This window comes from Pituophis catenifer, unplaced genomic scaffold, assembly GCF_029215685.1.
Source record: "Pituophis catenifer annectens isolate HBS135680 unplaced genomic scaffold, rPitCat1.0.hap2 SCAF_7, whole genome shotgun sequence".
Taxonomy (NCBI): domain Eukaryota; kingdom Metazoa; phylum Chordata; class Lepidosauria; order Squamata; family Colubridae; genus Pituophis; species Pituophis catenifer.
Window position 1 is genome coordinate 75,261,160 of NW_027256887.1, and position 26,344 is coordinate 75,287,503.

Sequence of the window (26,344 nt, forward strand, 5' to 3'; positions counted from 1 at the left end):
TCACGATTTAAATCACGATTTAAATCACTAGTAAAAAGACTTGATTTAAATCAACTCGATTTAAATCATAATTTTTAAAGAGCAACTGTCATCTCTACTACTCCTTTGACCCGCTGTTGACTCACCGATAGTCCCAGTGTTGCAGAATATACAGCCTTGTGCTACATAACTAAGCTCCATTTCATGCTGAATAAACTAAATTATTTATGTATCTTAAATAGAAAACTATCTTACGATAGATTTTTACCCCAAAAGTTTTTTATTAAAATAAATTCAATAAAAATAAAACAAATCTGATTTAAATAAAAAAATCTGATTTAAATCAAAAAAATCTTATTTAAATAAAAAAAAATCCGATTTTTTAAATTTTTTTTAAAAAATCATTGATTTTTATCCACCCTGTTTATGGATCATCTAGTCCAACCCCCCACTCAAGCAGGAGACCCTACACCATTTCTGACAAATGGCAGTCCAATCTTTTTTTGAAAGTCTCAAGTGATGAAGCTCCCACAGCTACTGAGGGCGAGCTGTTCCATTGGTTGATTATTCTCACTGTGAGAAAATTTCTACTTATTTCTAGGTTGAATCTCTCCTTGATCAGTTTCAATCCATTATTCCTTGTCTGGCCTTCGGGTGCTTTGGAAAATAGCTTGACCATTTGATACTGTGTCACATAAGATTATTAGATTAGACAAACAATTCATTTCCAGTACAAGAGAATGGATTATGTACAAAATATTCTGCATCCTGTATGTTCTATTCCAACCACCCCCCCAAATTTATTTGTCCTTGTCTTTCATGCAGGTAATATCTGCTGCAAATCAACCTCAATTCCTGGTCACTGCAGAGACACATTCACATGGCTTTCCTGACAACAGAAGGGATTTGACCTATTTTTTTTCAACTTTCCAGTCTAGTCTTTAGCCCTAGGCTTTTTCCGTTAATCTCCCATCCAGATATAAAGCAGATTTAACCTGCTTAACTTTTCTCAAGTTTAGCCAAGTGCAGTCACCTGCTGTGACACTTTTCCATGAAAATACATTATCATTCATGGTTAAAAACAAATATAGAATTCTTTATTGGCCAAGTGTGATTAGACACACAAGGAATTTGTCTTTGGTGCATATGCTCTCAGTGTACATAAAAAGACAAGATACATTCGTCAAGAATCATAAGGTACAACACTTAATGATAGTTATAGGGTACAAATAAGCAATCAAATCATACTAGGAAAAATCAATATAAATCGTAAGGATACAAGCAACAAAATTACAGTCATACAGTCATAAGTGGGAGGAGATGGGTGATAGGAACGGTGAGAAGACTAATAGTAATGCAGACTTAGTGAATAGTTTGACAGTGTTGAGGGAATTATTTGTTTACAAGAGTGATGGTGTTTAGGAAAAAACTGCTCTTGTGTCTAGTTGTTCTGGTGTGCAGTGCTCTATAGCTTCGTTTTGAGGGTAGGAGTTGAAACAGTTTATGTCCAGGATGTGAGGGGCCTGTAAATATTTTCACAGCTCTCTTTTTGACTCGTGCAGTATACAGGTCCTCAATGGAATGCAGGTTGGTAGTAATTGTTTTTTCTGCAGTTCTCATTATCCTCTGAAGTCTGTGTCTGTCTTGTTTGGTTGCAGAACCAAACCAGACAGTTATAGAGGTGCAGATGACAGAGTCAATAATACCTCTGTAGAATTGTATCAGCAGCTCCTTGGGCAGTTTGAGCTTCCTGAGTTGGCGCAGAAAGAACATTCTTTGTTATGCTTTTTTGATGACGTTTTTGATGTTAGGTGTCCATTTTAGCTCTTGATATATGGTAGAACCTAGAAATGTGAAGGTCTCTACTGTTGATACTGTGTTGTCTAGTATTGTGAGAGGTGGAATTATGGAAGGGTTTCTCTGAAAGTCTACCACCATTTCTACGGTTTTGAGTGTGTTCAGTTCCAGATTGCTCCGGTCGCACCACGAGGATAGTTGTTCAACCTCCCGTCTGTGTGCAGATTCGTCGTTGTCTCGAATGAGACTGATCGCTGTTGTATCATCTGCAAACTTCAGTAGTTTAATAGATGGTTCATTTGAGATGCAGACATTGATATATAGAGAGAAGAGAAGTGGAGAGAGCACACAGCCCTGGGGGTCCCCTGTGCTAATTGTACAGGTATCGGATGTGATTCTGCTTAGTTTCACCTGCTGCTTCCTGTCTGTTAGGAACAACAACAAGGATGATAGAATTGTATAGAGAAATAAAACTTATATTGAGATACTGAATGGCACAATTTTAGCAATGAAGAAAAGCCTCTCAATAAATCTCTACTTCTAAAGTTCCTTCCTCTTCCTCTTCCTCCCTCCCTCCCTGACCTCTGATCAGGAGCCCGGGTGGTACAAGGGTTAAGAATGCAGTAGTACAGGCTAACTGTGCCCACAGTCTGGAGTTCAATCCTGACTAGCTCAAGGTTGACTCAGCCTTCCATCATTCCGAAGTTGGTCAAATGAGGACCCAGATTGCTGGGGGCAATTAGCTGAAGTTGTAAACTGCCCAGAGAGTATTGTAAAGACTTTAAGTTGAAGTGCTATTGTTTTCATCAACAAGATGGGCAATTTTTGTTAATAATCACTGAAAGATAATTCCATCTCTTGATCATGCCAGATTCTTCATTTATCATGATGCACCAAAGTGAGTAAGAATTGTGGAGGCATAAGGAGAAACGCAAAGCAAAAAACCCTTTTAGATGTATAAATTAAGATGTATAATTGGGTATGTTGAACCAGTGTCTTTAATGGATTCATAACTTTCAAAAAATTAAAGAAGAAATAAAAATAAAAATTAGCAGAGCACAGATACATTTCTTCCCCATTTTATTCTTTAACAGAAATAGTGTCAGATGTTTCTCTACGTAACTGGGTGACATTGATCAGAAAATTCAGCCAAGCATCACTGATAATAAAGAGGTTTGCTTTTAAACAAAATGGCAGAAAACCTCATTTTTCTTACCTTTCCCCTCACTCTTGCATTCTTCAGCCAAGATTGGTTGAAAAATAGAGGGAAGAGATTGCTCATCTCTCTGATTATTGCTGTTAAGACTTGATTGGACCAATATATAAATTGAAAATATGCAGAGCAGGGTCGGATTTAGATGAAAAGAGGCCCTAGGCTATTCCACTTATGAGGCCCTTTCACCTATAGTGAAAGTGTAATTTTAATTTTGCTAACAATTTGAATGTAGGCCCCTCTTGATCTTGAGGCCCTAGGCTGAAGCCTAGTTAGCCTATAGGAAAATCCGGCCCTGATGCAGAGCAAAGTATGATGGGGTGGATTTTGTCTATTAATATCATTCTTGAGAGCTAGGGAAAAAAAAGAAATTTCAAGAAACTCTTTGTCTACAAAACTGAAATCTTTCTACTCTATCCTGGCATATGAAATGTAGCCTCAGATCTTGTCTTGGTGAAAAAGGTGAGATCTGGAGTTGCTAAAGCATCAAGATGTAACAATCTTAAAGGTAAAGTCCAGTCATGTCCGATTCAAGGGGACAGTCCGCATCTCTGTTTCCTATCTAAGGGAGCCAGCATTGTCTGAAGACACTTCTGTGGTCATGTGGCCAGTATGGCTATACACCGAGGTGCACAGACTGCAGTGGTACTTATTTATCTACTTGCATTTGCATGCTTTAGAACTCCAAGGTTTGCAGGAGCTGGGCAAGTAACAGGAGCTCACCTCATCGCGCAGTGCTCAAGTGCTTGAACCCGGGCTGTCAGTTTTCCAGCTGACAATCTCAGCATCTTTAACTGCTGAGTCATCGCACCCCCTTCATAAAGATTCTAGAGCAATGATTGCTAACCTTTTCTGGACCAAGTGCCCAAATCACGTGCACGCACTTGCACCCCCAAAATACAATGCATATACAGCCCCCACATGCCCCCTGCCCCCTGCACATGTGCATGCCTCCTGCATGCACCGCACCCACCCACACACGTGTGTGTGGCCCCCACATGTGCCCCTGTGAATGTGTCCTGCCCCCCCCACATGCAAGCACGGCCCCCCTGCACACACCCCACTCCCCATGCATGCGCAGCAGAGATCCAAAGACCAGCTGGCCGGTGGGAGGTGCACACACATGGACGGCGGAGCTGAACTGGGGCGGCGGCTCGTGTGCCCACAGAGAGGGCACTGTGTGCCACCTCTGGCACACATGCCATATGTTCGCCATCACGGTCCTAGAGGAAAATAATGAAGTAAAGCAATGGTTTACCTTTTTCTCCCAGACTTAAATGCTTCAGTGGTGTCTGCCATGATGAAATGGGTATTGATTAAGCAGAAAATGTTTTGCTGTTGTCAAAGCTAAACAAAGAAAATTCTTGATTTGCCCCCCCCCCCCCCGGAACTAAGAAATGCATATATTAAATGCATTTAATAAGAAATGTGGCCGCGCAAGTAGTTACGGGTGCGTCCCGCTACTCCCACATAACACCACTATTGTGCGAGCTGCACTGGTTGCCGGTGGTCCTCTGGATCTGCTTCAAGGTGCTGGTGCTTACCTATAAAGCCCTTCATGGCATGGGCCCGGGGTATCTGCAGGATCATCTCCTACTGGCCTCCCACCGCCCAGTGCGCTCATAGGGCTGCCCTCCTCTGGGTCCCCTCGGCTAGATAGTGTTGGCTAGCGGTCCCCCGGATGAGGGCGTTCTCTGTGGTCACACCGACCCTCTGGAATGGGTTGCCCACTGAGCTCTGGACGGCCCCTGACCTCCGCACCTTCCACGCCGACCTAAAGACATTGCTTTTTCACCAACTTCCCTGATCTGTTGTGGATTTTAACTTGGGGATTGGGGATTTTAAATTGGTTTTAATATTATTTAACTCTTATTTATTGTTGGGTTGTTTTATTGTTGTGAGCCGCCCCGAGTCATGCAAGAGAAGGGTGGTATATAAATCTGACTATAAATAAAATAAATAAATAAATAAATAAATAAATATATTAGTAAATTAAAAATAACACAGGAGAGAGAAGGGGAAAGAGAAGAGTATATTCAGTAGGCCTTTTTCTCCTTCTGCAAAATCCTCTAGTCTGCCCTTAAAAAAGAGGGGTGGGGGTGGGGAATAACAACTGCCTTGGGAGACCAGAGCAGATTAATTTTTCTCACTTTAATCTTGGGTCCAGTACAAATGGTTCCTCTGCCAGATGACATGGATTATATTTCCTTTCCCTCTCCAGAATTAATGTGGATTTGAAAGACGGAGAGCTATTTTGGATGGTTGCGTTTATCCTGCTTATCCTTAGGTTAAAATATTCATACGTAGAAACCGAGGGATCATCCAATGTTAATGTCTCACTGGAGATACTGCAGAGGAGACCCAAGTAGAGGACATTCCTAATGTGAACTTCTGGCTGAGCCCAGAATTTATCATCCCCTGCATCCCGCACCACCACCACACACAAATCTGAATAATCTCTATGCACACACCCTTCCACAACAAATCACTTCCATCCGAATGATTATCCAACCCTAACTGTGTCCTTCCAACATTGTTATTTATTATTTCAGAGGAAGAAAGTGTGCTTTGGATGTGATCTGGCACAAATCACTGATGATGTGGAGGTTGCTGTTGTTCTCAGGGACAAGGATCTGCCTTGCTCATATATATTAACTATTTTAAGTTGCTGTTGCCAATCCCTCGCCTAGCTGCCTGGCACGATTCTTCATGGCCATTATGGTTTGGGTTAGGGTTAGGGTTAGGGTTAGGGTTAGGGTTAGGGTTAGGGTTAGGGTTAGGGTTACCATCAAAAACATTTAAATACCCTAGATTTACATTATTTATTTCCTTATTCCAGCAATTGGCTTCAACTTAGTTCCTTCAAATCTATGATCACCGTAGTATGTAGATTAGGGGTGTCAAACCAGCATCATCACAACATCGTCACGTGACGTATCGGGACTTTTTTCCCCCTTTGCTAAACCGGGCATGGGCCGCGAGTTTGACAGCCCTGATATAGATCTTATGACTCCTCATGCATTTTTATGGTGGCATTTGAAAAGTGTATTATTGTCAATTTTATGTTATTTCAAGCAAATGTTCTTGGAAATACTTGTTTGAAAAACATTGTGCTTGAAAATCCAGCCTTTCTGATGCTGGACAAGGTAATTCCATAGGTATGTAGGTTGAAGTACATTTTTTAAAAAGTTATTCGCTGTGAATTTTGTGGTAGGTGCCAAAAATTAGGGTTTCCTTGCTTACCCCAATTTGTCTTCCTTGACAATTGTCTGTGTCCTCCTTTGCCTGTTTAGTTATCAGACACATAGAGATAAACCACATTTACACATAATTCAAAAAATAAAATAAAAAGCTAGAAAGGAAACAAAAAGACCAGAATGCATTCTGACCAGCAACCAACATCTATATAAGCAGAATCAAGACCAGACAAACAATCAAGCAAACCAACAACAACAATACTTTAATCAAGCAACTATCGAGGAGAATACCACACCCACACCAAAACTGGCAGGATAAGCTATTGCATATGGACAGGGAGCAAACCCCACTCTCGCTAGCACTGATGATGTTACTTAGGTGGGTAATGAAATGTCTGCAAGCAAACCACCAACCTCAGAGAACATCAAGGAGTCCACAGTTTAACTCTGAACTACTTTCTTCTCTTCTATTAGATATCTGATAACTTTAGCTGATATGGAATTTTATGGAGCTATCATTTTCTGCTGTTTTTATAACTTTGGTAGAGACAGGGCTTTTTTGTCCATTCTATCCTAGCCTGGTGGCTTTGGATGTTATGCATTGGCACTTATTATTATGGGCTGATTGCAAATTGTATGTCACCCACTAGCTACTCCTGGGTGTTGCCAGCCTCAGAGTCAAAACTGGACTGCTTGCTAAATTGCTAATATTTCCCTTCCCTTCCAGTACTAGTAAAGGGGGTCCTTGCTTATCATTGTTATCCCCGGCTTCCCTCCACATTCATCTTCTGATTTGTTATCTGTCAAGCAGGGAATTTTGGAACATGAATTTAGCACTTTTTCAGAAGAACGCCATCTCCAAATTCAGAAATGGCCAACTCATAATGTAGAGGACGGGCTGTGCTGAACAGAAACGCTGGGGGCGCCCTCCCACTTTGTCTCATGATTTTCTTTCATGTCTTAGATATATCAGACAGGTTTCTTTGAGACACGGGTTTGTCACTCTTTCAGAAGAGAAGGAGATATATGTTGCAGGATCTAACCTGGATCGGTCACCGGGACCAGAGGTGTACTCTTCTGAGCTTTTGGAATGCATCCTCAGGGAACTTTTCTCTCACCAGATGGTAGAAGTTCCCTATGGATGGGCTCCAGCACAGTCTGGTCCCAGTGACCGACCCAGATTGGATCCTGCAACATTATCCTGGGACCTATATGTATATATATATACATGTATGTTCCTCTTTTTCAAAATGACCATCAGATCTTTAGTATTTCATATACAGTATTATATTCACATGCTCTGATGCTAAGGAGTTAGACATTCTACTCCCCCTCCCCACCTGAAAGGAACTCTGTCCCAACTGCCAGTTGCCTTATATTCACACACTCTGATGCTAAGGAGTTAGACGTTCTACTCCCCCTCCCCACCTGAAAGGAACTCTGTTCCAACTGCCAGTTGCCTTATATTCACATGCTCTGATGCTAAGGAGTTAGGTGTTCTACTCCCTCTCCCCACCTGAAAAGAACTCTGTTCCAACTGCCAGTTGCCTTATATTAATATGCTCTGATGCTACCCCTTCACTAAACCAGGCGTGGGTGTTGCCAGCACATGACTCATCCGACCTGTGGGCTGGGATATTCTACTCCCCCTCCCCCTCTGTTCCAACTGCAAGTTGCCTTATATTAACACTCTCTGATGCTACGGAGTTACACAATATACATTACGTTTCAGGATTTAAGTGTCAATTTATCATGCCCAATTACATAGTTTTGTAGTGAAGCATGGGCGTCCAGCTAGTGCTGTATAATAGGGAGGTTGTTTTATACCAACATACTTTTCTGAATAGCCTTTTAAATTTCCTACCTGCAACAGCCATAAGATATCTCGAATAATGGGGGCCTTCAAAAGAGTGGCTGGAATTAAAGGAAATAATGAAAATGTTTTGAACGAATGTGTTGTGATGAAATATTTTATAGAGATTTATCTGGAGATGATAGTGATACATCAGCGAGCAGGATTGAAACAAGTGTTGTAAGACTTAGTGTCTAAGATAAAAATGATGATAGTCATAAATACATGGGAATATCAAAAAATTGTGATGCTACTAGTGAAGATTACATAACTCAGTGTTTTCCAAGCTTGGCACTTTTGAGTTGTGTGGACTTCAACTCTAGCTGGGGAATGTTGGAGTTGAAGTCCACATGTCTTAACGTTGCCAAGTTTGAAAAACTGGAGGAAAATATGTGAATATAATCTGCCTATAAAGTTGCTTTGTAAACTTGGTAAATGTCTATAAGGCCCCATCTATGCTTGATGATGGTAAGAATATTATTACTTTTCTCCTATGAAAATGGAATGGCAGCAAGAGCGAATGCAAAATTTAAAAGGATAATTATTTTTTTTCTGTGTGACTTGGAAAGTATTTGGCAAAATTGTGGCTAAAAGGGTAGGATGGGTGACCCTGAGCAAATTTTGGGGTCCACAATTCAACTTTATGGCAGGCAGACAATATACACCGTAAGCTAGGCTTTTGCTCTTCAAGAGTTTATTGAAAAATTGTGAGAAAGAAAGCTTATTATACATTTTTTGATTTTTGAAAAGGCATGTGATAAAGTGAGTGTGGTTGTGTTACGATTTTTGCACAAATGCAGAGTTAAAGTTTGGTTGCTGATTTGGGGTATGACAGAAATAAAGCATGTATGGGAATAAAGTGGATGATTAGCAGGTGTGAAATGCTCCCGGTTCGGACCGGATCACCCGATCCGGTAGCGATGGCGGTGGGTGGTTCGGAGAACCGGTAGCAAAAATCCCTGTGCCCCCCCCCCACCATGTTCAGCTGAGCCGCAGGATCATCAGAGGCCTTTTTTTTTTTTTTTTTACTTTTAAAAGCATTTTTCTACAACCTCTTCCGATGAAAAAATGCTTTTAAAAGTAAAAAAAAAAAGCCTCTGATGATCACGCGACTCAGCTGGGATCCTCAGAGGCTTTTGAAAGCATTTTTTTCTGCAACCTCTTGTCCGAAGAGCTGGTAAAAAAATGCTTTGAAAAGTCTCTGGCAACCCCAGCTGAGTTGCCTGATCAGCAGAGGCTTTTCAAAGCATTAGAAAAAATGCTTTGAAAAGTAAAAAAAAAAAAAAGTTGGCCACGTCCACCCAGTCACATTACCCCCTCCCCGACCAAGCCATGCCCACAGAACCGGTAGTAACACATTTTACATTTCACCCCTGATGATTAGCAAATGGTTCAACATTGAACAATGATAGGTGATAACATAAGTTTGTGGGAGTTGATCCAAGGCATGGCACAACACATTCCTTGTGATTTTTTTTAAAAAAATATATCTTTTATTAAGAGCCTTGGTAGTACAGGGGTTTAAGGCACCCTGTTATTAAAGCTGGTTATTAAGACCAGCTGCCTGCAATTACTGCAGGGTTCGAATCTTGCCAAGGTCCAAGGTTGACTCAGCCTTCCATCCTTTCTAAGGTAGGTGAAATGAGGACCCAGTTTGTGGGGGCAATAAGCTGACTTTGTATAAATATAAATATACAAAAGGATGAAGGCTATTGCTGAGCACATTGTAAACCGCCCTGAGTCTTCGGAGAAGGGCGGCATATAAATCAAATTAAAAAAAAAAAAAAGACCTCTCAACAGCATTTACTTCCAACTTTTACAGCCTTTTGGGACCAGAGTTATTTACAGCTAGATACCCAAATTCCATTCTCTGCTTGACTGATCACCACCATAACTTGAGTTTTAAAATGCATCATGAAGTGGACATTTGCCTCTTTTGAATATTGTGAAGCCTTAAGTGTTCTGTACCTAGGCATTCATGCATTCTATAATATTTGCTTACTGTATAAGTATGCTGTATGGTTTACAAAATCCTAGCTATACTTTCTACTTAGATATAAGTAAGGGGCTAAGAATACTGAGAATACAGAGACATCACCTGCCAACATCACCCTGCCAACAAAAGTGCGTATAGTCAAGGCTATGGTTTTCCCAGTTGCAATGGATGGCTGTGAAAGCTGGACCATAAGAAAGGCTGAGTGCCAAAGAATTGAGGCCTTTGAACTATAGTGCTGGAGAAGACTCCTGCGAGTCCCTTGGACTGCAAGGCAATCAAACCGGTCAGTCCTAGAGGAGATCAACCCTGATTTCTTTTTAGAAGGGCAGATCCTGAAGATGAAACTCAAATACTTTGGCCACCTAATGAGAAGGAAGAAGAACCTCACTGGAGAAGAGCCTAATGCTGGGAACAATTGAGGGCAACAGAAGAACGGGACGACAGAGAACGAGGTGGCTGGATGGAATCACTGAAGCAGTTGGGGTGAGCTTAAATGGACTCCAGAGGATGGTAGAGGACAGGAAGGCCTGGAGGAACATTGTCCATGGGGTCGCAATGGGTCGGACACCTTCTAATTGCCATCACTTCAGCCTTCCCCAGATGCTTCTATCTGTGAAGGATGGGTAAAAAAAGTCTTGTAGTCTTCTTTCTCCTTGTCTTTGGAGTGTCTTCCCTGGATCTCACCCAGCTCCACTTGGGAATTTTATCGAACCACCAATCTTTCAGTAGCATAACACTGCCTAGACCAGGGGTCTCCAACCTTGGCAACTTTAAGACTTGTGGACAATTCTGACAGTTGAAGTCCACAAGTCTTAAAGTTGCCAAGGTTGGAGACCCCTGGCCTAGACCATCTCAAGATCACCAATTATCGATGTTCTTTACTAAAGCCAATAATAAATCTTTAGCAGCCAATCCCATTGAGATCTATCTGAGGTTGCCAGCTATCACAGTTCTAAAAATTCTTCTCAAGCACCCTTTTTATTTTTTTAAGTTCTCTGTCACCTTAGCAGTTCTGCAACTATTCCTTCCTTTTCCTAGAGGAAAAATCTTCCTGTGATAAAATACGTCACCTTTTCCTACTCTAAACTTCAACTATGAAAAACCAAAGTCTATTTAGCTTCTTGCATGCATATGTGACAAACTTAACAGAAAATCATAAATTCCTGCTCATTGTCACGATCCTTTTGGTTGCTTAAGGTATTTATAGATAAAAATGTATAAGGAATCCAAGCGGTTATGGTAAAAATTGTGTTGCTTGAGAATGTGAATGTATGTCATGTTGTTGGCTGAGAACCTCAACAATTGGCAGGAATATTAGGTATATGGATCTGAAAATTGACGTACCAAAAGACTAAGGATGTTATTGTTGATTGGGAAAATATATTGAATAATGAATAGAATAGAATAGAATAGAATAGAATAGAATAGAATAGAATAGAATAGAATAGAATAGAATAGAATAAGAATAACAGAGTTGGAAGGGACCTTGGAGGTCTTCTAGTCCAACCCCCTGCTTAAGCAGGAAACCTTACACCACTTCAGACAAATGGTTATCCAACATCTTCTTAAAAACTTCTAGTGTTGGGGCATTCACAACTTCTGGAGGCAAATCATTCCAGTGATAAATTGTTCTAACTGTCAGGAAATTTCTCCTTAGTTCTAAGTTGCTTCTCTCCTTGATTAGTTTCCACCCATTGCTTCTTGTCCTGCCTTCAGGTGCTTTGGAGAATGGTTTGACTCCCTCTTCTTTGTGACAGCCCCTGAGATATTGGAACACTGCTACCATGTCACCCCTAGTCTTTCTTTTCATCAAACTAAAAGTAAAGGTAAAGATTCCCCTCGCACATATGTGCTAGTCATTCCTGACTCTAGGGGGCAGTGCTCATCTCCGTTTCAAAACTGAAGAGCCAGCGCTGTCTGAAGACGTCTCCGTGGTCCTGTGGACGGCAGGACTCAACGCCAAAAGTGCACGGAACGCTTTTACCTTCCCACCAAAGGTGGTCCCTATTTTTCTACTTGCATTTTTTATGTACTTTCAAACTGCTAGGTTGGCAGAAGCTGCGGCAAGTAACGGGAGCTCACCCCATTATGTGGCACTAGGGATTCAAACCTCTGAACTGCCAACCTCTCGATTGACAAGCTCAGTGTCTTAGCCACTGAGCCACGGCATCTCTTCATCAAACTAGTTATGCATAAAAGAAGCAAAAGAGTAAATCATTGTGCACTGCTAGAACAGTGAATGTTTACTAAAGATTGGACAATGGATGGAGAAGTTTTAATATTTGCAAATGTTGATTCAAAGTTAGTGGAAAGTACTGTAAGTGGTTTCTTGAGAGGAATATCTGTTAAAAGAAATGAAAATGGCTGTGACTACGAATGTGAGGGACGAAAGTCAAATGCTAGGAACCCAAGATCAGACAACAGCAACCCACAGACATCACTCTCCATCCACTAGCCCACCCATGGAGAAGCAACTACCTTTCACGCTGTTAGGCTGCACAGATGAAGAGCAAGAGACATACGCTTTGAAGCCAGGAAGTTATGAGCCATGTCCTTGAATCTCTGCCTGGTAGCTTCTGAGGATGAGTAATGAATTGGGTCTAGCCTGACAAAAGACTGTGCTTTTCCCACTGTTTTATGGAAGTGAAAGTTGGGCCTGTCAAGCAAAGTATAAGTAAGATAAATGCAGTGGCAATAGGTAAGAAGTATTGTACTTGAACAAGAAGATATAGGGTTAATAATGAATGGATCTGAATGAATACATGAATGGCCCTACAAAGAAGTATACTGTACGCACAGGTGGCTCGGTTATATAGATGGGATGAATAACAATTGAATTGCAAAGCAAATATATGAAGGTCAAGTGAATGGGTTGAGAAGAATGGAAAGTTATGGTTGGATGGAGTTGATGAGATCCTCAAAAAGGAAGAAATGAAACCCAAAAGGTGCTATATGAAGTACCATGTTCCCATTGTAAAATGAAGAATAGTTAGCATGGAGAGAAATGCATGGAAGGTTACATTGAATGATATTGGTATAAACTAGATTATGTACATTTCTTTTTCTTTTCCCCCCATCTCATACGTTGTATTTATTTGACTTACAAATAAGTGACTTACTGTTTCTTATTCCTTTTCTGTCCTTTGCATAATTCTGCTTATCCAGAAAGGGTATATTGTGATGAATATGAATTCACAAATGTGTATCTTTATATATATATTCATCCTCTACTGTCTACTTCCTACTTTCCCTGGGATTTTGGTGGCTTCATTGCTCTTTTACAATGAGAATTAGAGGAAATAAGCCCCACATCTCAAGGGGCTGAGCTCCAAAGTGTTTCTCCTGAGAGATTATGACATGTGGATAACATGTGGCAATTGCAAATCATATACATACAGTAGCTGTGAACTCAATGGAGGAAAGGTGAGATGAAATATACAGTAAGTAGTACATCTAAAACTCATAAATCAGATATTCCAAAACAGAAAAAGTGGTTCATGAATCTAGAAAGATGCAAGTTGGGTAGCATTCAGATCTTGCTTGATTGGGAAAAGAAATGTAGGAAGTTAGCACCCACCCCTCTCCTCGAAGAATGAAATATTTTAGGAAATATTAAAAAGGAAGAATATTATATTTCCCTGGATGAGAAATGGAGAAACATATTTTAAAGACAAAGCAGCTTCCTGCCCCCCCACCTTTGTCAATGGGCCATTAAGGCCTCAGCCAAACTCACTCATTCCCCCCACCTTTGTCAATGGACCATCATCTGCAACACAATAGGACCCATCTAGCAACAGAAACTCACCGCATGGCACCTGGGAAGATTGCATCAGCCAGCAAGGCTAGCTAAGACCCCCACCCCCTGGGAATCTGACAACCAATCGGGATACTCTTCCTATGCCCCAGGAAGTTCAGGGCTCAGAGGGCATAAAACCCAGGGACTCACAGCATCTCTGCCCTTTTCTGTTCAGGAACTCAAACCATGTGATCCTGTCCACCTGTCAGATCCCCAAAAGTGATACTGACAATCAATTGGGAGAATGGGGAGACTTGGATTCGATTTACTAGCATTGCCTGTGTCAACAGATATGTTACAACCTATAACCTGGCACCAAAGAGCCCTGAGATCCTCTTAACGTGGAGGAATGTTTATGATAGCCATGTGGGTTGTTTCACTTTAAAGGATAATGGTGTGAATACCTGTTTGTTCAGGTTCTCAGGGAAACTAGTAAAGAAAACATCTTCACACTTGTATATTGGCTAAAATCTGCATTCTGACTTAAAGGGAAGGGTCTCTACTGCTTTAATCCTACTTGTTTTGCCTAAGGGTATTCAGATCTTGCTTTAGCTTGGTTGCTATCACTTCTGCTTAATAAAAGGATCCTTTTGAATTACCACGTTTCAAGAGTCTTTACTTTCTTAAGTTGGAAGGAGAGGCAATCCTTCCACCACCATTAAACCATCTTTCCAAGCAGTCTCCATGTTTCCAGTGTCTTTTTCCCCACTTGGAGCTGAACCCAGAAGGATATTTCTTCCAACAATTATAAATGGATATGTTTGGCTTATTTCTCCCTTATCTTTCTCGATACATTCCTCTCCATAGGCCTGATAGTCAAGAAGTTCGTTTTCTTTTTCTCTTTAGCTGTGTAGTGGATGAGATGGACTTCTCTGGCATGGAGCTTGATGAAGCTTTGCGGAAATTTCAGGCCCATATCCGGGTGCAGGGAGAAGCCCAGAAAGTGGAACGACTAATTGAAGCCTTCAGGTAAACGTTGTGTTGATGTGAAGGTACTTTGGTCAATTTCTTCATTCAATGTAAGGGTATGGAGAAGAAGGGATTAAACGGTGAAGCAAATAAGAAGGCACCTAAAAATAAGTTAACTAGGGTTTCTTGTCTTCTGAATGTTCTTTCATTACAACTTGCATAACAAATTGCAAATTGGATGTGCTGGCAAAGACTAATAGAAGTTCTTTTTCTTTAAAGTTTTTTATTTTTTTATAAAAAGGTCAAATCAATGCGTGAACAGTGTGGCACCTGGGCGCCATACATTCCAATACAAATGAAACTGATCAGATTAAACATTATTATTATATCCAATCAACTTATATGTTTCTAATACCCGTCACTTTTGATGGGAGGGGAGTTGCTTACTCCCTCTGAAAGGGCTCGCAATCTTGGTGTCCTCCTTGATTCACGGCTGTCTTTGGTGGATCATCTAACGGTCATGACAAGGGGGGCTTTTGCACAGGTTCGCCTAGTGCGCCAGTTGCGGCCTTTCCTAGACAGGGATGCCCTCCGCACAGTCACTCAAGCTCTGATCATCTCTCAGTTGGATAACTGCAATGCCCTTTACATGGGGCTGCCCTTGGGGTGCACATGGAGGCTCCAGCTGGTCCAGAATGCGGCCGCGTGAGTTGTTACAGGAGCTTCCCGTTATTCCCGTGCAACACCTCTCCTGCGTGAGCTGCACTGGCTGCCGGTGGCCTTCCTGATCCGCTTCAAGGTGCTGGTACTTACCTATAAAGCCCTTCATGGCATGGGCCTGAGGTACTTGCAGGACCAGCTCCTACCGGCCTCCCACCGCCCAGTGCATTCTCATAGAGCTGCCCTCCTCCGTGTGCCATCGGCCAGACAATGTCAGCTGGCGACCCCCAGGATGAGGGAGTTCTCTGTGGCCACACCGACCCTCTGGAATGGGTTACCCACCGAGCTCCGCATGGCTCCCGATCTCCGCACTTTCCGCGCTGGCCTGAAGACATGGCTTTTTCAGCAAATTCCCTGACTGACTATGAGGCTTTTAACTTTGGGGATTTTAAATTCGGATTGGTTTTTAGTATTTTATTGTTGTGGTTTTTATTGTGTGAGCTGCCCCGAGTCCTACAGGAGAAGGGCGGCATATAAATTTTAATAATAAATAAATAAATAATAGCAATACACCTCTATATTAGGTTACAGTCTATCATTATTCAATTATTCCACCTATTTCTCATTATTGCTTCCATTAATAGAAGTTTTAATAACATCTTAAGGATCACATTGTTCTGACCCAGTCTTCGCAAGTAGTGATAAGATGTTTACTCGGGAGTAGAACAACCCCAATAATTTATTCACAAAAAATCAAACATAATTAGTCCCAATAAACCAGGGTTTATCCAAGGAATCTGAATTGCTTGCTGTATACTAGAAATGAACGGTTATCTGCGACAACCGGCCACTCCCAAACCCCTCTATTTATTTCCCAGCCAGGGAGGGACTGGCTATCGTCTGCGTCTGCCTCTCCCTGAGAGCCGGCTTACTGCTTTCCTTTGCTCTCCTCTCTTTTCCTCTCTGTGCATACGCGCATCTGAGATGGGCCCCATCTGTTCCTCCCCACACTCAGCTCAGGCCCCAAAGACAGTTGACTCTACACCTGGAGGACAGAAGGCCCTGGCTCTGTCTCTGTCTCTGATGCGGTTTCCTTTTCAGACCTTCCAAAGGCTCCGAAGCTGGCCCAGGCTCTCCCTCAACCTCCTCCTCATCTGACTCTGCAGCTAGCTCTGCTGGCAGCCGACACACATTTGGGCCACAACACACATTTGCACATTTTATTTTTAAAGAAAACACACTTCTTTTGGGAAGATTGAAAGTTATTTACATAGCAAAGCAGGAACTAGTCTCTGGTGCCCAAAATGTTGGGGGCCGCTGATGTAGAATATACTTCTTTAAGTTTGGACAAAACTCAGCAGCACTTTTTCATGCGGTTGTTGATAAAAATAGGATCGCTGACATGATTGCCAATGTCCGATGATGGATATGGCAGAAGGAGGAGGAAAAGGAGGAGGAGGTGGAGGAAGAGGAGGAGGAGGAGAGGAGGAGGAGGAGGAGGAGGAGGAGGAGGAGGAGGAGGAGGAGGAGGAGGAGGAGGAGGAGGAGGAGGAACAGTTTAAAAATAATTAAAATGAATAAAATTGAATTTGAATGAAAATTGAAAATGAATAAAATGAATAAAATTCAATTTCAATAAAATTGAAATTACCAACAACCAAAGATGTTACAAAGGATGACCAGAAACAAGATGAATGGACTCATGCATAGTGGCAATGAGCGCAGCTTTTGAAGACTTGAAGGTCCAGGTTGGAGACAGATCATTCTGGAGAAAGCCTGTTTATATAACTGATAAGACACAAATCAGATTTGACACAAATCTGATACATAATTCATTCAATCAATGCATTTCTCTTACAATTTGTCCAATTTTGTGTTGTAATCTTCCTTAATTATACACACATTTTTATTTATTCTTTATCCACTCTAAGAACGGTACTGAATAAAATCAAATTATAGTTGGTTTGAGAATTGCGAATTTAATAAGTTTGCATTAAAATTTCCCAAACCTTTTTGTGAAAAAGTACATGTTCTCTCAGCTTTTATGGTGCATCTATTCTTTATGATGTCCTTTCCACAATATCTGTGACACAATTAAAAAACATAATTCTTTGACCTTGGAAAATTATTTCTTACATGGATTTAGACAATTAATTAATATATACAACTGTGGTATTAGCCTAGTGAAATGTGAGTGTAAATAATTTTAACACCTTTAAAATAGGGGTGGAGTCATTTAGTAATGGACCCATTTTAAATTTGCTTTACTATATATTGACTTTGTCTCCCTCCCTCTGCAGCCAGAGGTACTGCATGTGTAATCCAGATGTAGTCCAACAGTTCCATAATCCAGATACCATTTTCATCTTGGCTTTTGCCATCATCCTTCTTAATACGGATATGTACAGTCCTAACATTAAACCTGACAGGAAGATGATGCTGGAGGACTTCATTCGGAACCTGAGAGGTGAGGGCATTGTTTGACTATATTGTTCCTTATTCCAAATCCTGAAGAAAGCAGTATTCAAATAAATAATATTGTAGATGACAGTAAAAGAGCTAAAATATATGCTGGTTATGACATTTGAGCTAATAGATTAATAGTGAAAATAGAATGAAACTTTTAACAATATCAGATAAAGCACATTTGTAGAGGTTAGTGCAGAGGTGGGTTTCAGCAGGTTCTGACCAGTTCTGGAGAACCAGTAGTGGAAATTTTGAGTAGTTTGGAGAACCGTTAGTAAAAATTCTGACTGGCCCCACCCACATCTATTCTCCCAAGTCCCAGCTGATCGGGAGGAAATGGGGATTTTGCAGTATTCTTCCCCCAAAGTGGGGTGGGAATGGAGATTTTACAGTATCCTTCCCCTGCCACGCCCACCAAACCACACCCACCAAGCCATGCCATGCCCACCAAGCCACACCCACAGAACCGGTAGTAAAAAAATTTGATATCCACCACTGATGTTAATGGTACATCTAGACCAGGGGTGTCAAACTCAATTTCATTGAGGGCCGCATCAGGGTTGACCTTGGGGGAGCCATGTGGGTGTGGGTGTGGCCAGGGTGGGCATGGCCATCTCAATGTCACTTGTGCCGGAGGCACCTGTGGTAGCCTGAGCACTCTGCCAATGAAAACAGGCTCCCGAGCTCCATTTTCAGCTGTGACGGCCTCCTGCAACCCTCTGCCAGTGAAAACAGATCTCGGGAGGACCACACGCAGCCCCCCGAGCTCCGTTTTCACTGGCAGAGGCACCACGGGCCGGTCTTTCACTGTTTCCAGGGCGGCCCCATGGGCCAGATCTAAGCACCCCGTGGGTCAGATCTGGCCCACGGGCCTTGAGTTTGACACCCCTGATTTAGATCAAATACAGGCAATTGTCTGGAGTATTGGGTGTTGTGTTTAGCTTTTTGGGGTTAGTTGAAGGCCACAGAAAATAGGATAATAAAGCAAAGGGAGTGAGACCATCAGGCTTTTGCCTTGGGTTGCTTTTTATTGCAGTTAAGCCTATTTCAGCATTCACACTGCAATTTTCAATTATATTTTGATTATATAACAGCTGTACAAACAATTATACTTTGCGATTTCAAATTAAGATTATTGTACACACACGTGCCTATGTCTGTATAATACGCCATTTACATCTTTGGCTGTAGCCTAACATGTAGATAGAGGACTGCTTGTTTGCATTGTTTAGAGTATTTTATAAAATCATACCATACAGAAAAAGTATGGTACTCCTCTCTTATTTTCTTGAACTGGCTTCAGCCTTTTCGTTAACTTTTAATTAAAGTAAAAGACTACACTTTATCATGCCTGGTTTTTTTATTTTGATTTGTTAAGACCAAACTCAAAGGTTCCAAAAAAAGATCTGGGTTGCTTACAATATTATTTTTTAATTCCTTTCTAGATGTTACCAGTATTTTGTTATCACTAGTCCAGTAGCCATTAATATACAATATAATAGTCCCTTACTTTTCAAACTTATAATTGTACCAGAAATTATTATGACAACATCAATCAATCAGAATAGAGCTGGGAGGGACCTCGGAAGTTTTCTAGTCCAATCCCCTGTTCAAGCAGGAGATCCTATACCATTTCAGACAAATTGTTGTCCAATCTCTTCTTAGAAACCTCCAGTGATGAAGCACCTACGACGTCTGAAGGCCAGCTGTTCCACTGGTTAATTGTCCTCACTGTTAGGAAGTTTCTCCCTAATTCCAGGTTGCTTCTCTCCTTGATTAATTTCCATCCATTGTCTCCCGCCTAAATATGCTATATCTCTAATTTTTAATTGGTAATTAATGCAATTTTATGAAACATTTTATCCCCAAATTTACTAACTATGGGACATGATTCTCATGTTTGCAAAAAAGGTATCACCGTTGCAATCACTTGAACATTGATTCTTTTTATTCTTTATGACATTTTAACTGCGGTAAGATGCCAACAATATAAAATCTTCTAGTGTTTCCTACAAAGGTTTTGAATGGATTTTTCCATATTTGCTTTTTTTCAAATCTTCTAATAAATATTCAGGATCTAATCTCTATGATCTCCTTTAAAGATGTTGTATCTCTGATTTCTGATTATATTCAAAATTTGCATTGTTAATACAACAGTTTAGCACATTTAACAAATGTAATTTGTTAATGTAATTTAACAAATGTAAATTTTTGAAGAATATCTTTCTGTACCATTAAAATACATACCAAGCAAGCTTTCAACAGGCTCTTGACTTGGATAAAAACCCTGATTTTTTTCTTAAAAGAAAAGTCTCACTCAGCTTGCATTGCAAAGACTTTAATTCAGTTCCTAAGTTCTGTCATAACTTTAATAAAAAATGAATTTAGAAATTAGAAAATAGAAATTTAGAAAAATCTAGAAAAAACTTTATATTTCCAGCCAATATATTGTTTCATTCTCTGTGTGTTAAAAATAGAGGATTAATTAATATACCACCGAGGAGCATTAAAAGAGCCTTATTTCACTTCCATGTCAGAGGTGGGTTTCAGCAGGTTCTGATCAGTTCTGGAGAACCGGTAGTGGAAATTTTGAGTAATTTGGAGAACCAGTAAATACCACCACTGACTGGGCCTGCCCCTATTTATTCTCTGCTTCCCGAGTCCCAGCTGATCGGAAGGAAATGAGGATTTTGCAGTAATCTTCCCCTGGAGTGGGGAGAGAATGGAGATTTTATACTATCCTTCCCCTGCCACGCCCACCAAGCCACACCCACAGAACTGGTAGTAAAAATTTTTGAAACCCATCACTGTTCCATGTCACTTAATATGGTTCATTAAATATTTAATACATGACCATTTGTGTATGTTTCCTGCCTTAATGTGATAGGAAACCATAATTCCAATCTTCTTCCAGTCTAAGCTTCTCCAAGGGCCAAGTCAAGGTCTGGGGCAACAGGCAGCATTTAAACTTCAGATTGCTGACCTTTAAATGAATCCAAATCTAAGTGTAAACCCAAGCGTACACTGCGGTAGAAAATATTGTTGTATGTAATTATGACCAGTTATGGCTGTAACTTGGAAATCTCCAGTGTGGAATTTGCTGCAGCTAATGGTCCCAGTTGCATGCTTACCCCACTCTTTTACATTTTTCAACTATTATTTTTGTATATATATGCACTCAAACCTATCCTCTTCAGGTTAAGCACCATCAGGCAAAGCTCAGGACACTTTTTAAGCCCAGAACAAAATTTAAAAGGAAGCTGGGATGGTAAAAGCAAAACATTACCTTCAGCTTTGCTCCTAAGGATGATCTTGGGTCCTACGTTTATTTCCATGTGGATGTTAAGACTGAAAAATGGTATTAGAAATAGCTAAATACTTTGCTTGTAAATGTGTCCACTTGTCCGTAGAAAAAAACGATGTCAACCTGGAACCTCTGTAGAGCTAGAGAGGAGCCATTTCTGATCAATTTGTAATTGGTCCCATCCAGGTTATAATTATTTGATGAAGGGTAACTCCTCCAAAAGGGATGCGGTGGCTCAGTGGCTAAGACACTGAGCTTGTCGATAGAAAGGTCGGCAGTTCAGCGGTTTGAATCCCTAGTGTTGCGTAACAGGGTGAGCTCCCATTACTTGTCCCAGCTTCTGCCAACCTAGCAGTTCGAAAGCATGTAAAAAATGCAAGTAGAAAAATAGGGACCACCTTTGGTGGGAAGGTAACAGTGTTCCGTGCACCTTTGGCATCTAGTCATGCCAGCCATATGACCACAGAGACATCTTCGGACAGTGCTGGCTCTTCGTCTTTGAAACGGAGATGAGCACTGCCCCCTAGAGTCAGGAACAACTAGCACATATGTGCGAGGGGAACCTTTACCTTTACCTTAACTCCTCCAAGGGCATCCATTATCTTTTCTCAAAATTTTAGGGGCATTGACTGACCACAAATGGTAGGAAATTATTTGTATATGTCCATAATCTATGGAGGGGAAAACAGCATGTAAACTGTCATTTTGTATGTTAAGAATTTTTGAAGAATGATGATTAAATGAAAAAAAAAAAAAGAATGTTTATATTGTTTTGACTTAACAGGAGTGGATGATGGAGCTGATATTCCCCGTGACTTGGTGGTGGGGATTTATGAAAGGATTCAGCAGAGAGAGCTCAAATCCAACGAGGACCACGTCACTTATGTCACCAAAGTAGAAAAATCGATTGTGGGAATGAAAACGGTGAGCCTCTGCACATCATTAGTAGACATCTCTTGTATTATGCTGATGAAAACTGTAGTTTTCTGCAGTTACTTTTATTTAAGAAGAAAGGATAGTATCTTAATATTGTCTATTTCGGCAGCACTTCTGCCGAATTTGGCAGCAATTCTCAGAGTTCTTACAGGGCATGGACAAAGATGTCAAGATGGAAGTTGCAATGGTGTAATCCAGGGGTGGGCAACTGTGGCCCTTTTACAACCTGTGGACTTCAACTCCCAGAATTCCTGAGACAGCTTGGCTGTAAAAGGGCCACAGTTGCCCACCCCTGGTGTAATCAAAGTTGTGCTTCTTTTCTTTGTGTCCCATCTTGACATGTTTTTAACCATAAATGAGGATTCCCCTGCCTCTAGCCAAAAAGGTCTTTTTCATTATTCATTCCTGATTGGAGATGCCAGCAAGGGCTGAACCTGGGAACATCCCCACAGAAACGAATGACTTTGTCACAAAGGAAATTACAGCTTTTACTTTAGGTCAGCGGTCTCCAAACATGGCAGCTTTAACACTTGTGGATTTCAGCTTCCAGAATTCCCCTTTCTAGCTGAGGAATTCTGGGAGTTGAAGTCTGATGGCCAAATATGGCTTTTTCAGGCTCATGCCTCAGTGTGCATATTTTCCAATGAGACAAACCGAGACATGAAGATCGTTTTATTACAATTTATCAGAATACTCAGACAAAAGGGATTCCTCTCATTAAAAGACGGAACCCCGATCTTTAGCTTACATCCCCTTTTATAGTTAACATAACAAAGAAAGAGGAAAGAAGAAAGAGGAAAGGATAATAGCATACATGTTTATTAAAATGAGGTCTGAAGGGGAATAAATTGTAAGGAGAAAGGTTGTTTAGGGTTCGCAAAAGAGATAAGCCAGACCCCAATTTGTACTAACAAACTTTTCTTATCAGGAGCTAGTCTCCAGCTTGTTTATCAGTTTAGGGATGTTAAAAGCTAATAAATCTTGAACATCACTTTAAAAGAAAGAATATAAATCAGGTTAAAATACAAAGTAACTATGTTAGTTAACAAATAACAAAACCCATGTTATTTGCCCCTCAAGTCCACAAGTTTTAAAGTTGCCAAGTTTGGAGATCCCTGCATTAGATCAGTGTCATTCCGTTGTGTTAACTTTAAGTTGTATGGACTTCAACTCCCAGAATTCCCCAACCAGCATGGGAGTTGAAATCCATACATCTTAAAGTTACCATGTTTGAAAAACACTGCATTAGACTTTCTCGTGCTGCTTCCTATTTTCTTTTCTTCTTCATTTATATCAGTGGTGAGTTGCTACCAGTTCATTGCAGATCGGGCAAACTGGTAGCGGTGGTGGTGGGCTCCGCCCACCTGCCTGGACGTCTCTGCACATGTGCAGAAGCATCGTGCACACGTGAGCACCCACGCGCCCACGAGCGAACTGGTAGTGATGGAGTTTGAAACCCACTACTGATTTATATCTAATATTCCTACCTACGTCAATCTGCTTTTCTTTGATCCCACTTCTTTTTTAAAATAAATACCGTGTTTCCCCAAAAATAAGACCTTGTCTTATATTTTTTTGAACCCTGAAATAAGTGCTTGGCCTTATTGCCATGCACTCAAAAGCCCAATTGGGCTTATTATCAGGGGATGTCTTATTTTGGGGGAAACAGGGTACTTGCTCATGAAGTTGGATGAATGGATATGTTTGATTTTTCCCCAGCAAGGATTATTTTTACACCATTCTTATTACTTGGGAACATATGCTCCATGGCCCCACATGGAAGACAGAATTACAAAGTGAAAGAATGTTACGTTTGAGTTTTTTCATGTTCACCTTTACTAGAAGCAAGCCCAAGATACAACTCTGTTTCCATATTATATTTTTCTTTTCCCTTTGCAACTTTCTGTGTCCTTCCAAGGTTTGCTCCCACTGAAATGTGGTCAGGTAGGAGCGTCCACAGGGAGAGAGGGTCAAAAAATCAAAATTATGGCCTCAAGCATGCAGTCAATGCCCCTTTTAATATGCGTTATGATGTGTGTGGTGGTTGTCATTTTGACTCTTTTGAATCATCCCTTGGGTGTGATAAATTTCTCCAGATGTTCCTGTAACGGAATCCCCCTAATGTGAAGTTCAAATAATAAGTGCTTAACTCTAACAAAAGTACCCACACAGAAAGACAGAACACTCTTTAAAAAGGTCCCAGAACACAGGCTATTTAAACAATCCTATGAGAACAAAACCACCCAGTAATTCTGGAAGAATCAGTGTCTATTGGAAAAGAAATATCCAGGCATTAAAATGACTGCAGTGCACTGCTGAAAAGGAATCTGGTGGCAGAAAGCCTCAACCGGACACTCCTTTTACAAGAGATGCTGCAATATTTTCTTGCAGATGTCAAGACAACAACATGTCCTTTTGCTGTTCTCCATCATTTGAATTAGCAATTTCCAGATCCTCCCCAGAAATATACTTCATAGTTTTAGACCTTAGGCATACATAGCTATATATTCCATAATTGTGGTTATATCGGCAGCTTCCTATGCCTTCTGTTCTGATTAGGCAGGATAAAGAGAATTGATGAACAGAGAAAATCCTGACATGGTTCCCTTGTGCCTCTCATAGCTGCCAGAAAATAACTTGATATATTCCATGTTATAACAAGTTCGTGGTGGAGTGTACACAATGATACCATATGTGAAAGCCTGCTGATTCCTTCCTGTAACACTGCTGTATCCTTCCTAAACTGCTGTTGGGGAGCTAAGCAGAATTCAGCCGGTTCACACTGGTTCAGGCGAATCAGTTGTTAAATTATCCCCCCCCCCACTCCCGCTGCTATCAAAGTGGATCCTGGGCGCTGTGCTGCAATGGAGAAACGGGCAATGGAGCACATGGCGCGAGGGAAGGAAAAGGCCACTTTCCCTCTTCTCCCTGTTCCTCTTTCTTCCCTCGTGCCGGTCGCTCCGATTCCCATTTCTCCAGTGCAGTGCAACGCCCAGGATCCGCTTTGATAGCTGGTTTTTTGTTTTGTTTTTTTTGTAATTTAACAACTAGTTTGCCCAAGGTCAGGTTGGCCGTTGCAGGAGGCTCGGCCCACATGTGTGGGGGAGCTAGAGGTTGGGGATGGGCCACTCCTTCCACGACAACCAACCTGACCCTGGGAGAACCGGTTGTTAAATTATTTGAATCCCACCTCTGGAGCTAAGTATAGAGCACCAGCCATTTTATGCCAGAGAAAGCTTTCCAAATTTATCAGGGAAGAAATAAGTGACACCCCCTTCCTTCTGCAGCCTGATCCATTGGAGAGGCATGAGTTAAAGACTAAGCCTGTTTCCCATAATCAGCATCACAGGTTTACTAAAAGATTTAAACCTTTATTACATCCATCCAGGTCAGGATCCTAGAAGAAAACTGAAAAGGAAACAGAGGAAAAGATACAATCAGTTGTTTCCCGAAGAGATTGATCTTGGTCAGTTCTCCCCTCTGGCAGGCTCTCACACAAACACCACCCACAAGGACAAATGCACACAGCCCATATTCTATGTTGCAGTTAGTTTCACTGATCCTAGTTACAGCATTTGCAATGGGAATCTAAAGAACCGAGATAGTGGTTGTGGAATGGTGATCAAAGCCCTTATTCTTTGGATGTGCATTTGTTTTTCTTGAGGTTCTACTTTCTCCATTCATTTCCGGCTGGATAGGCCAGCTGGTTTTCCTTGCAGAATCTGGAATAGAATGTCCCTATCTTCACAACATCCAACAAGTTGACCATCCAACAATTGAAAGAAGTTGTGTTTGACAGGGTAGGATGGAGGGCACTTGCCTATAAAGTCACCAAGAGTCGGACACAACTAAATGGTTAAAACAACAACATCTTCACAACAGACATCCAAGCAGAACATTTCATGATGAAATTATATGTTCTAGGGCCGATGAAGTTGCCCAGAGATCTTGAAACTGCACGGGATCATAAATGTGTGTTGCAATTGTGGTTGCGGAGGGAACCTTCCCACTCAGTCTCTTTCTTGCAGGTGCTGTCTGTGCCTCATCGCCGGTTGGTCTGTTGCAGCCGCCTTTATGAAGTCACAGACGTGAACAAAGTGCAGAAACACGCTGCCCACCAGAGAGAAGTGTTTCTCTTCAACGACCTGCTGGTGGTGAGGGAATCTTTGACTTAAGAATCGCTGCGGTTTAGAAAAAGCTCACAGGATCCCTGTCCTAGGATCTGGATTTTAAATGCAC

General features: G+C 41.2%; 1 protein-coding gene across 1 annotated transcript in view; it reads left to right on the forward strand.

Moving 5' to 3' along the window:
* Positions 1–26,344, forward strand: part of IQSEC3 (IQ motif and Sec7 domain ArfGEF 3) — a 65,032-nt gene that overhangs the window by 19,892 nt on the left and 18,796 nt on the right. The window contains exons 3-6 of the mRNA XM_070947128.1: positions 14,677–14,799; positions 17,700–17,866; positions 21,954–22,093; positions 26,134–26,259. Of these exons, the coding sequence (XP_070803229.1) occupies positions 14,677–14,799; positions 17,700–17,866; positions 21,954–22,093; positions 26,134–26,259 (556 nt within the window). The remainder of the gene's footprint in view (positions 1–14,676; positions 14,800–17,699; positions 17,867–21,953; positions 22,094–26,133; positions 26,260–26,344) is intronic.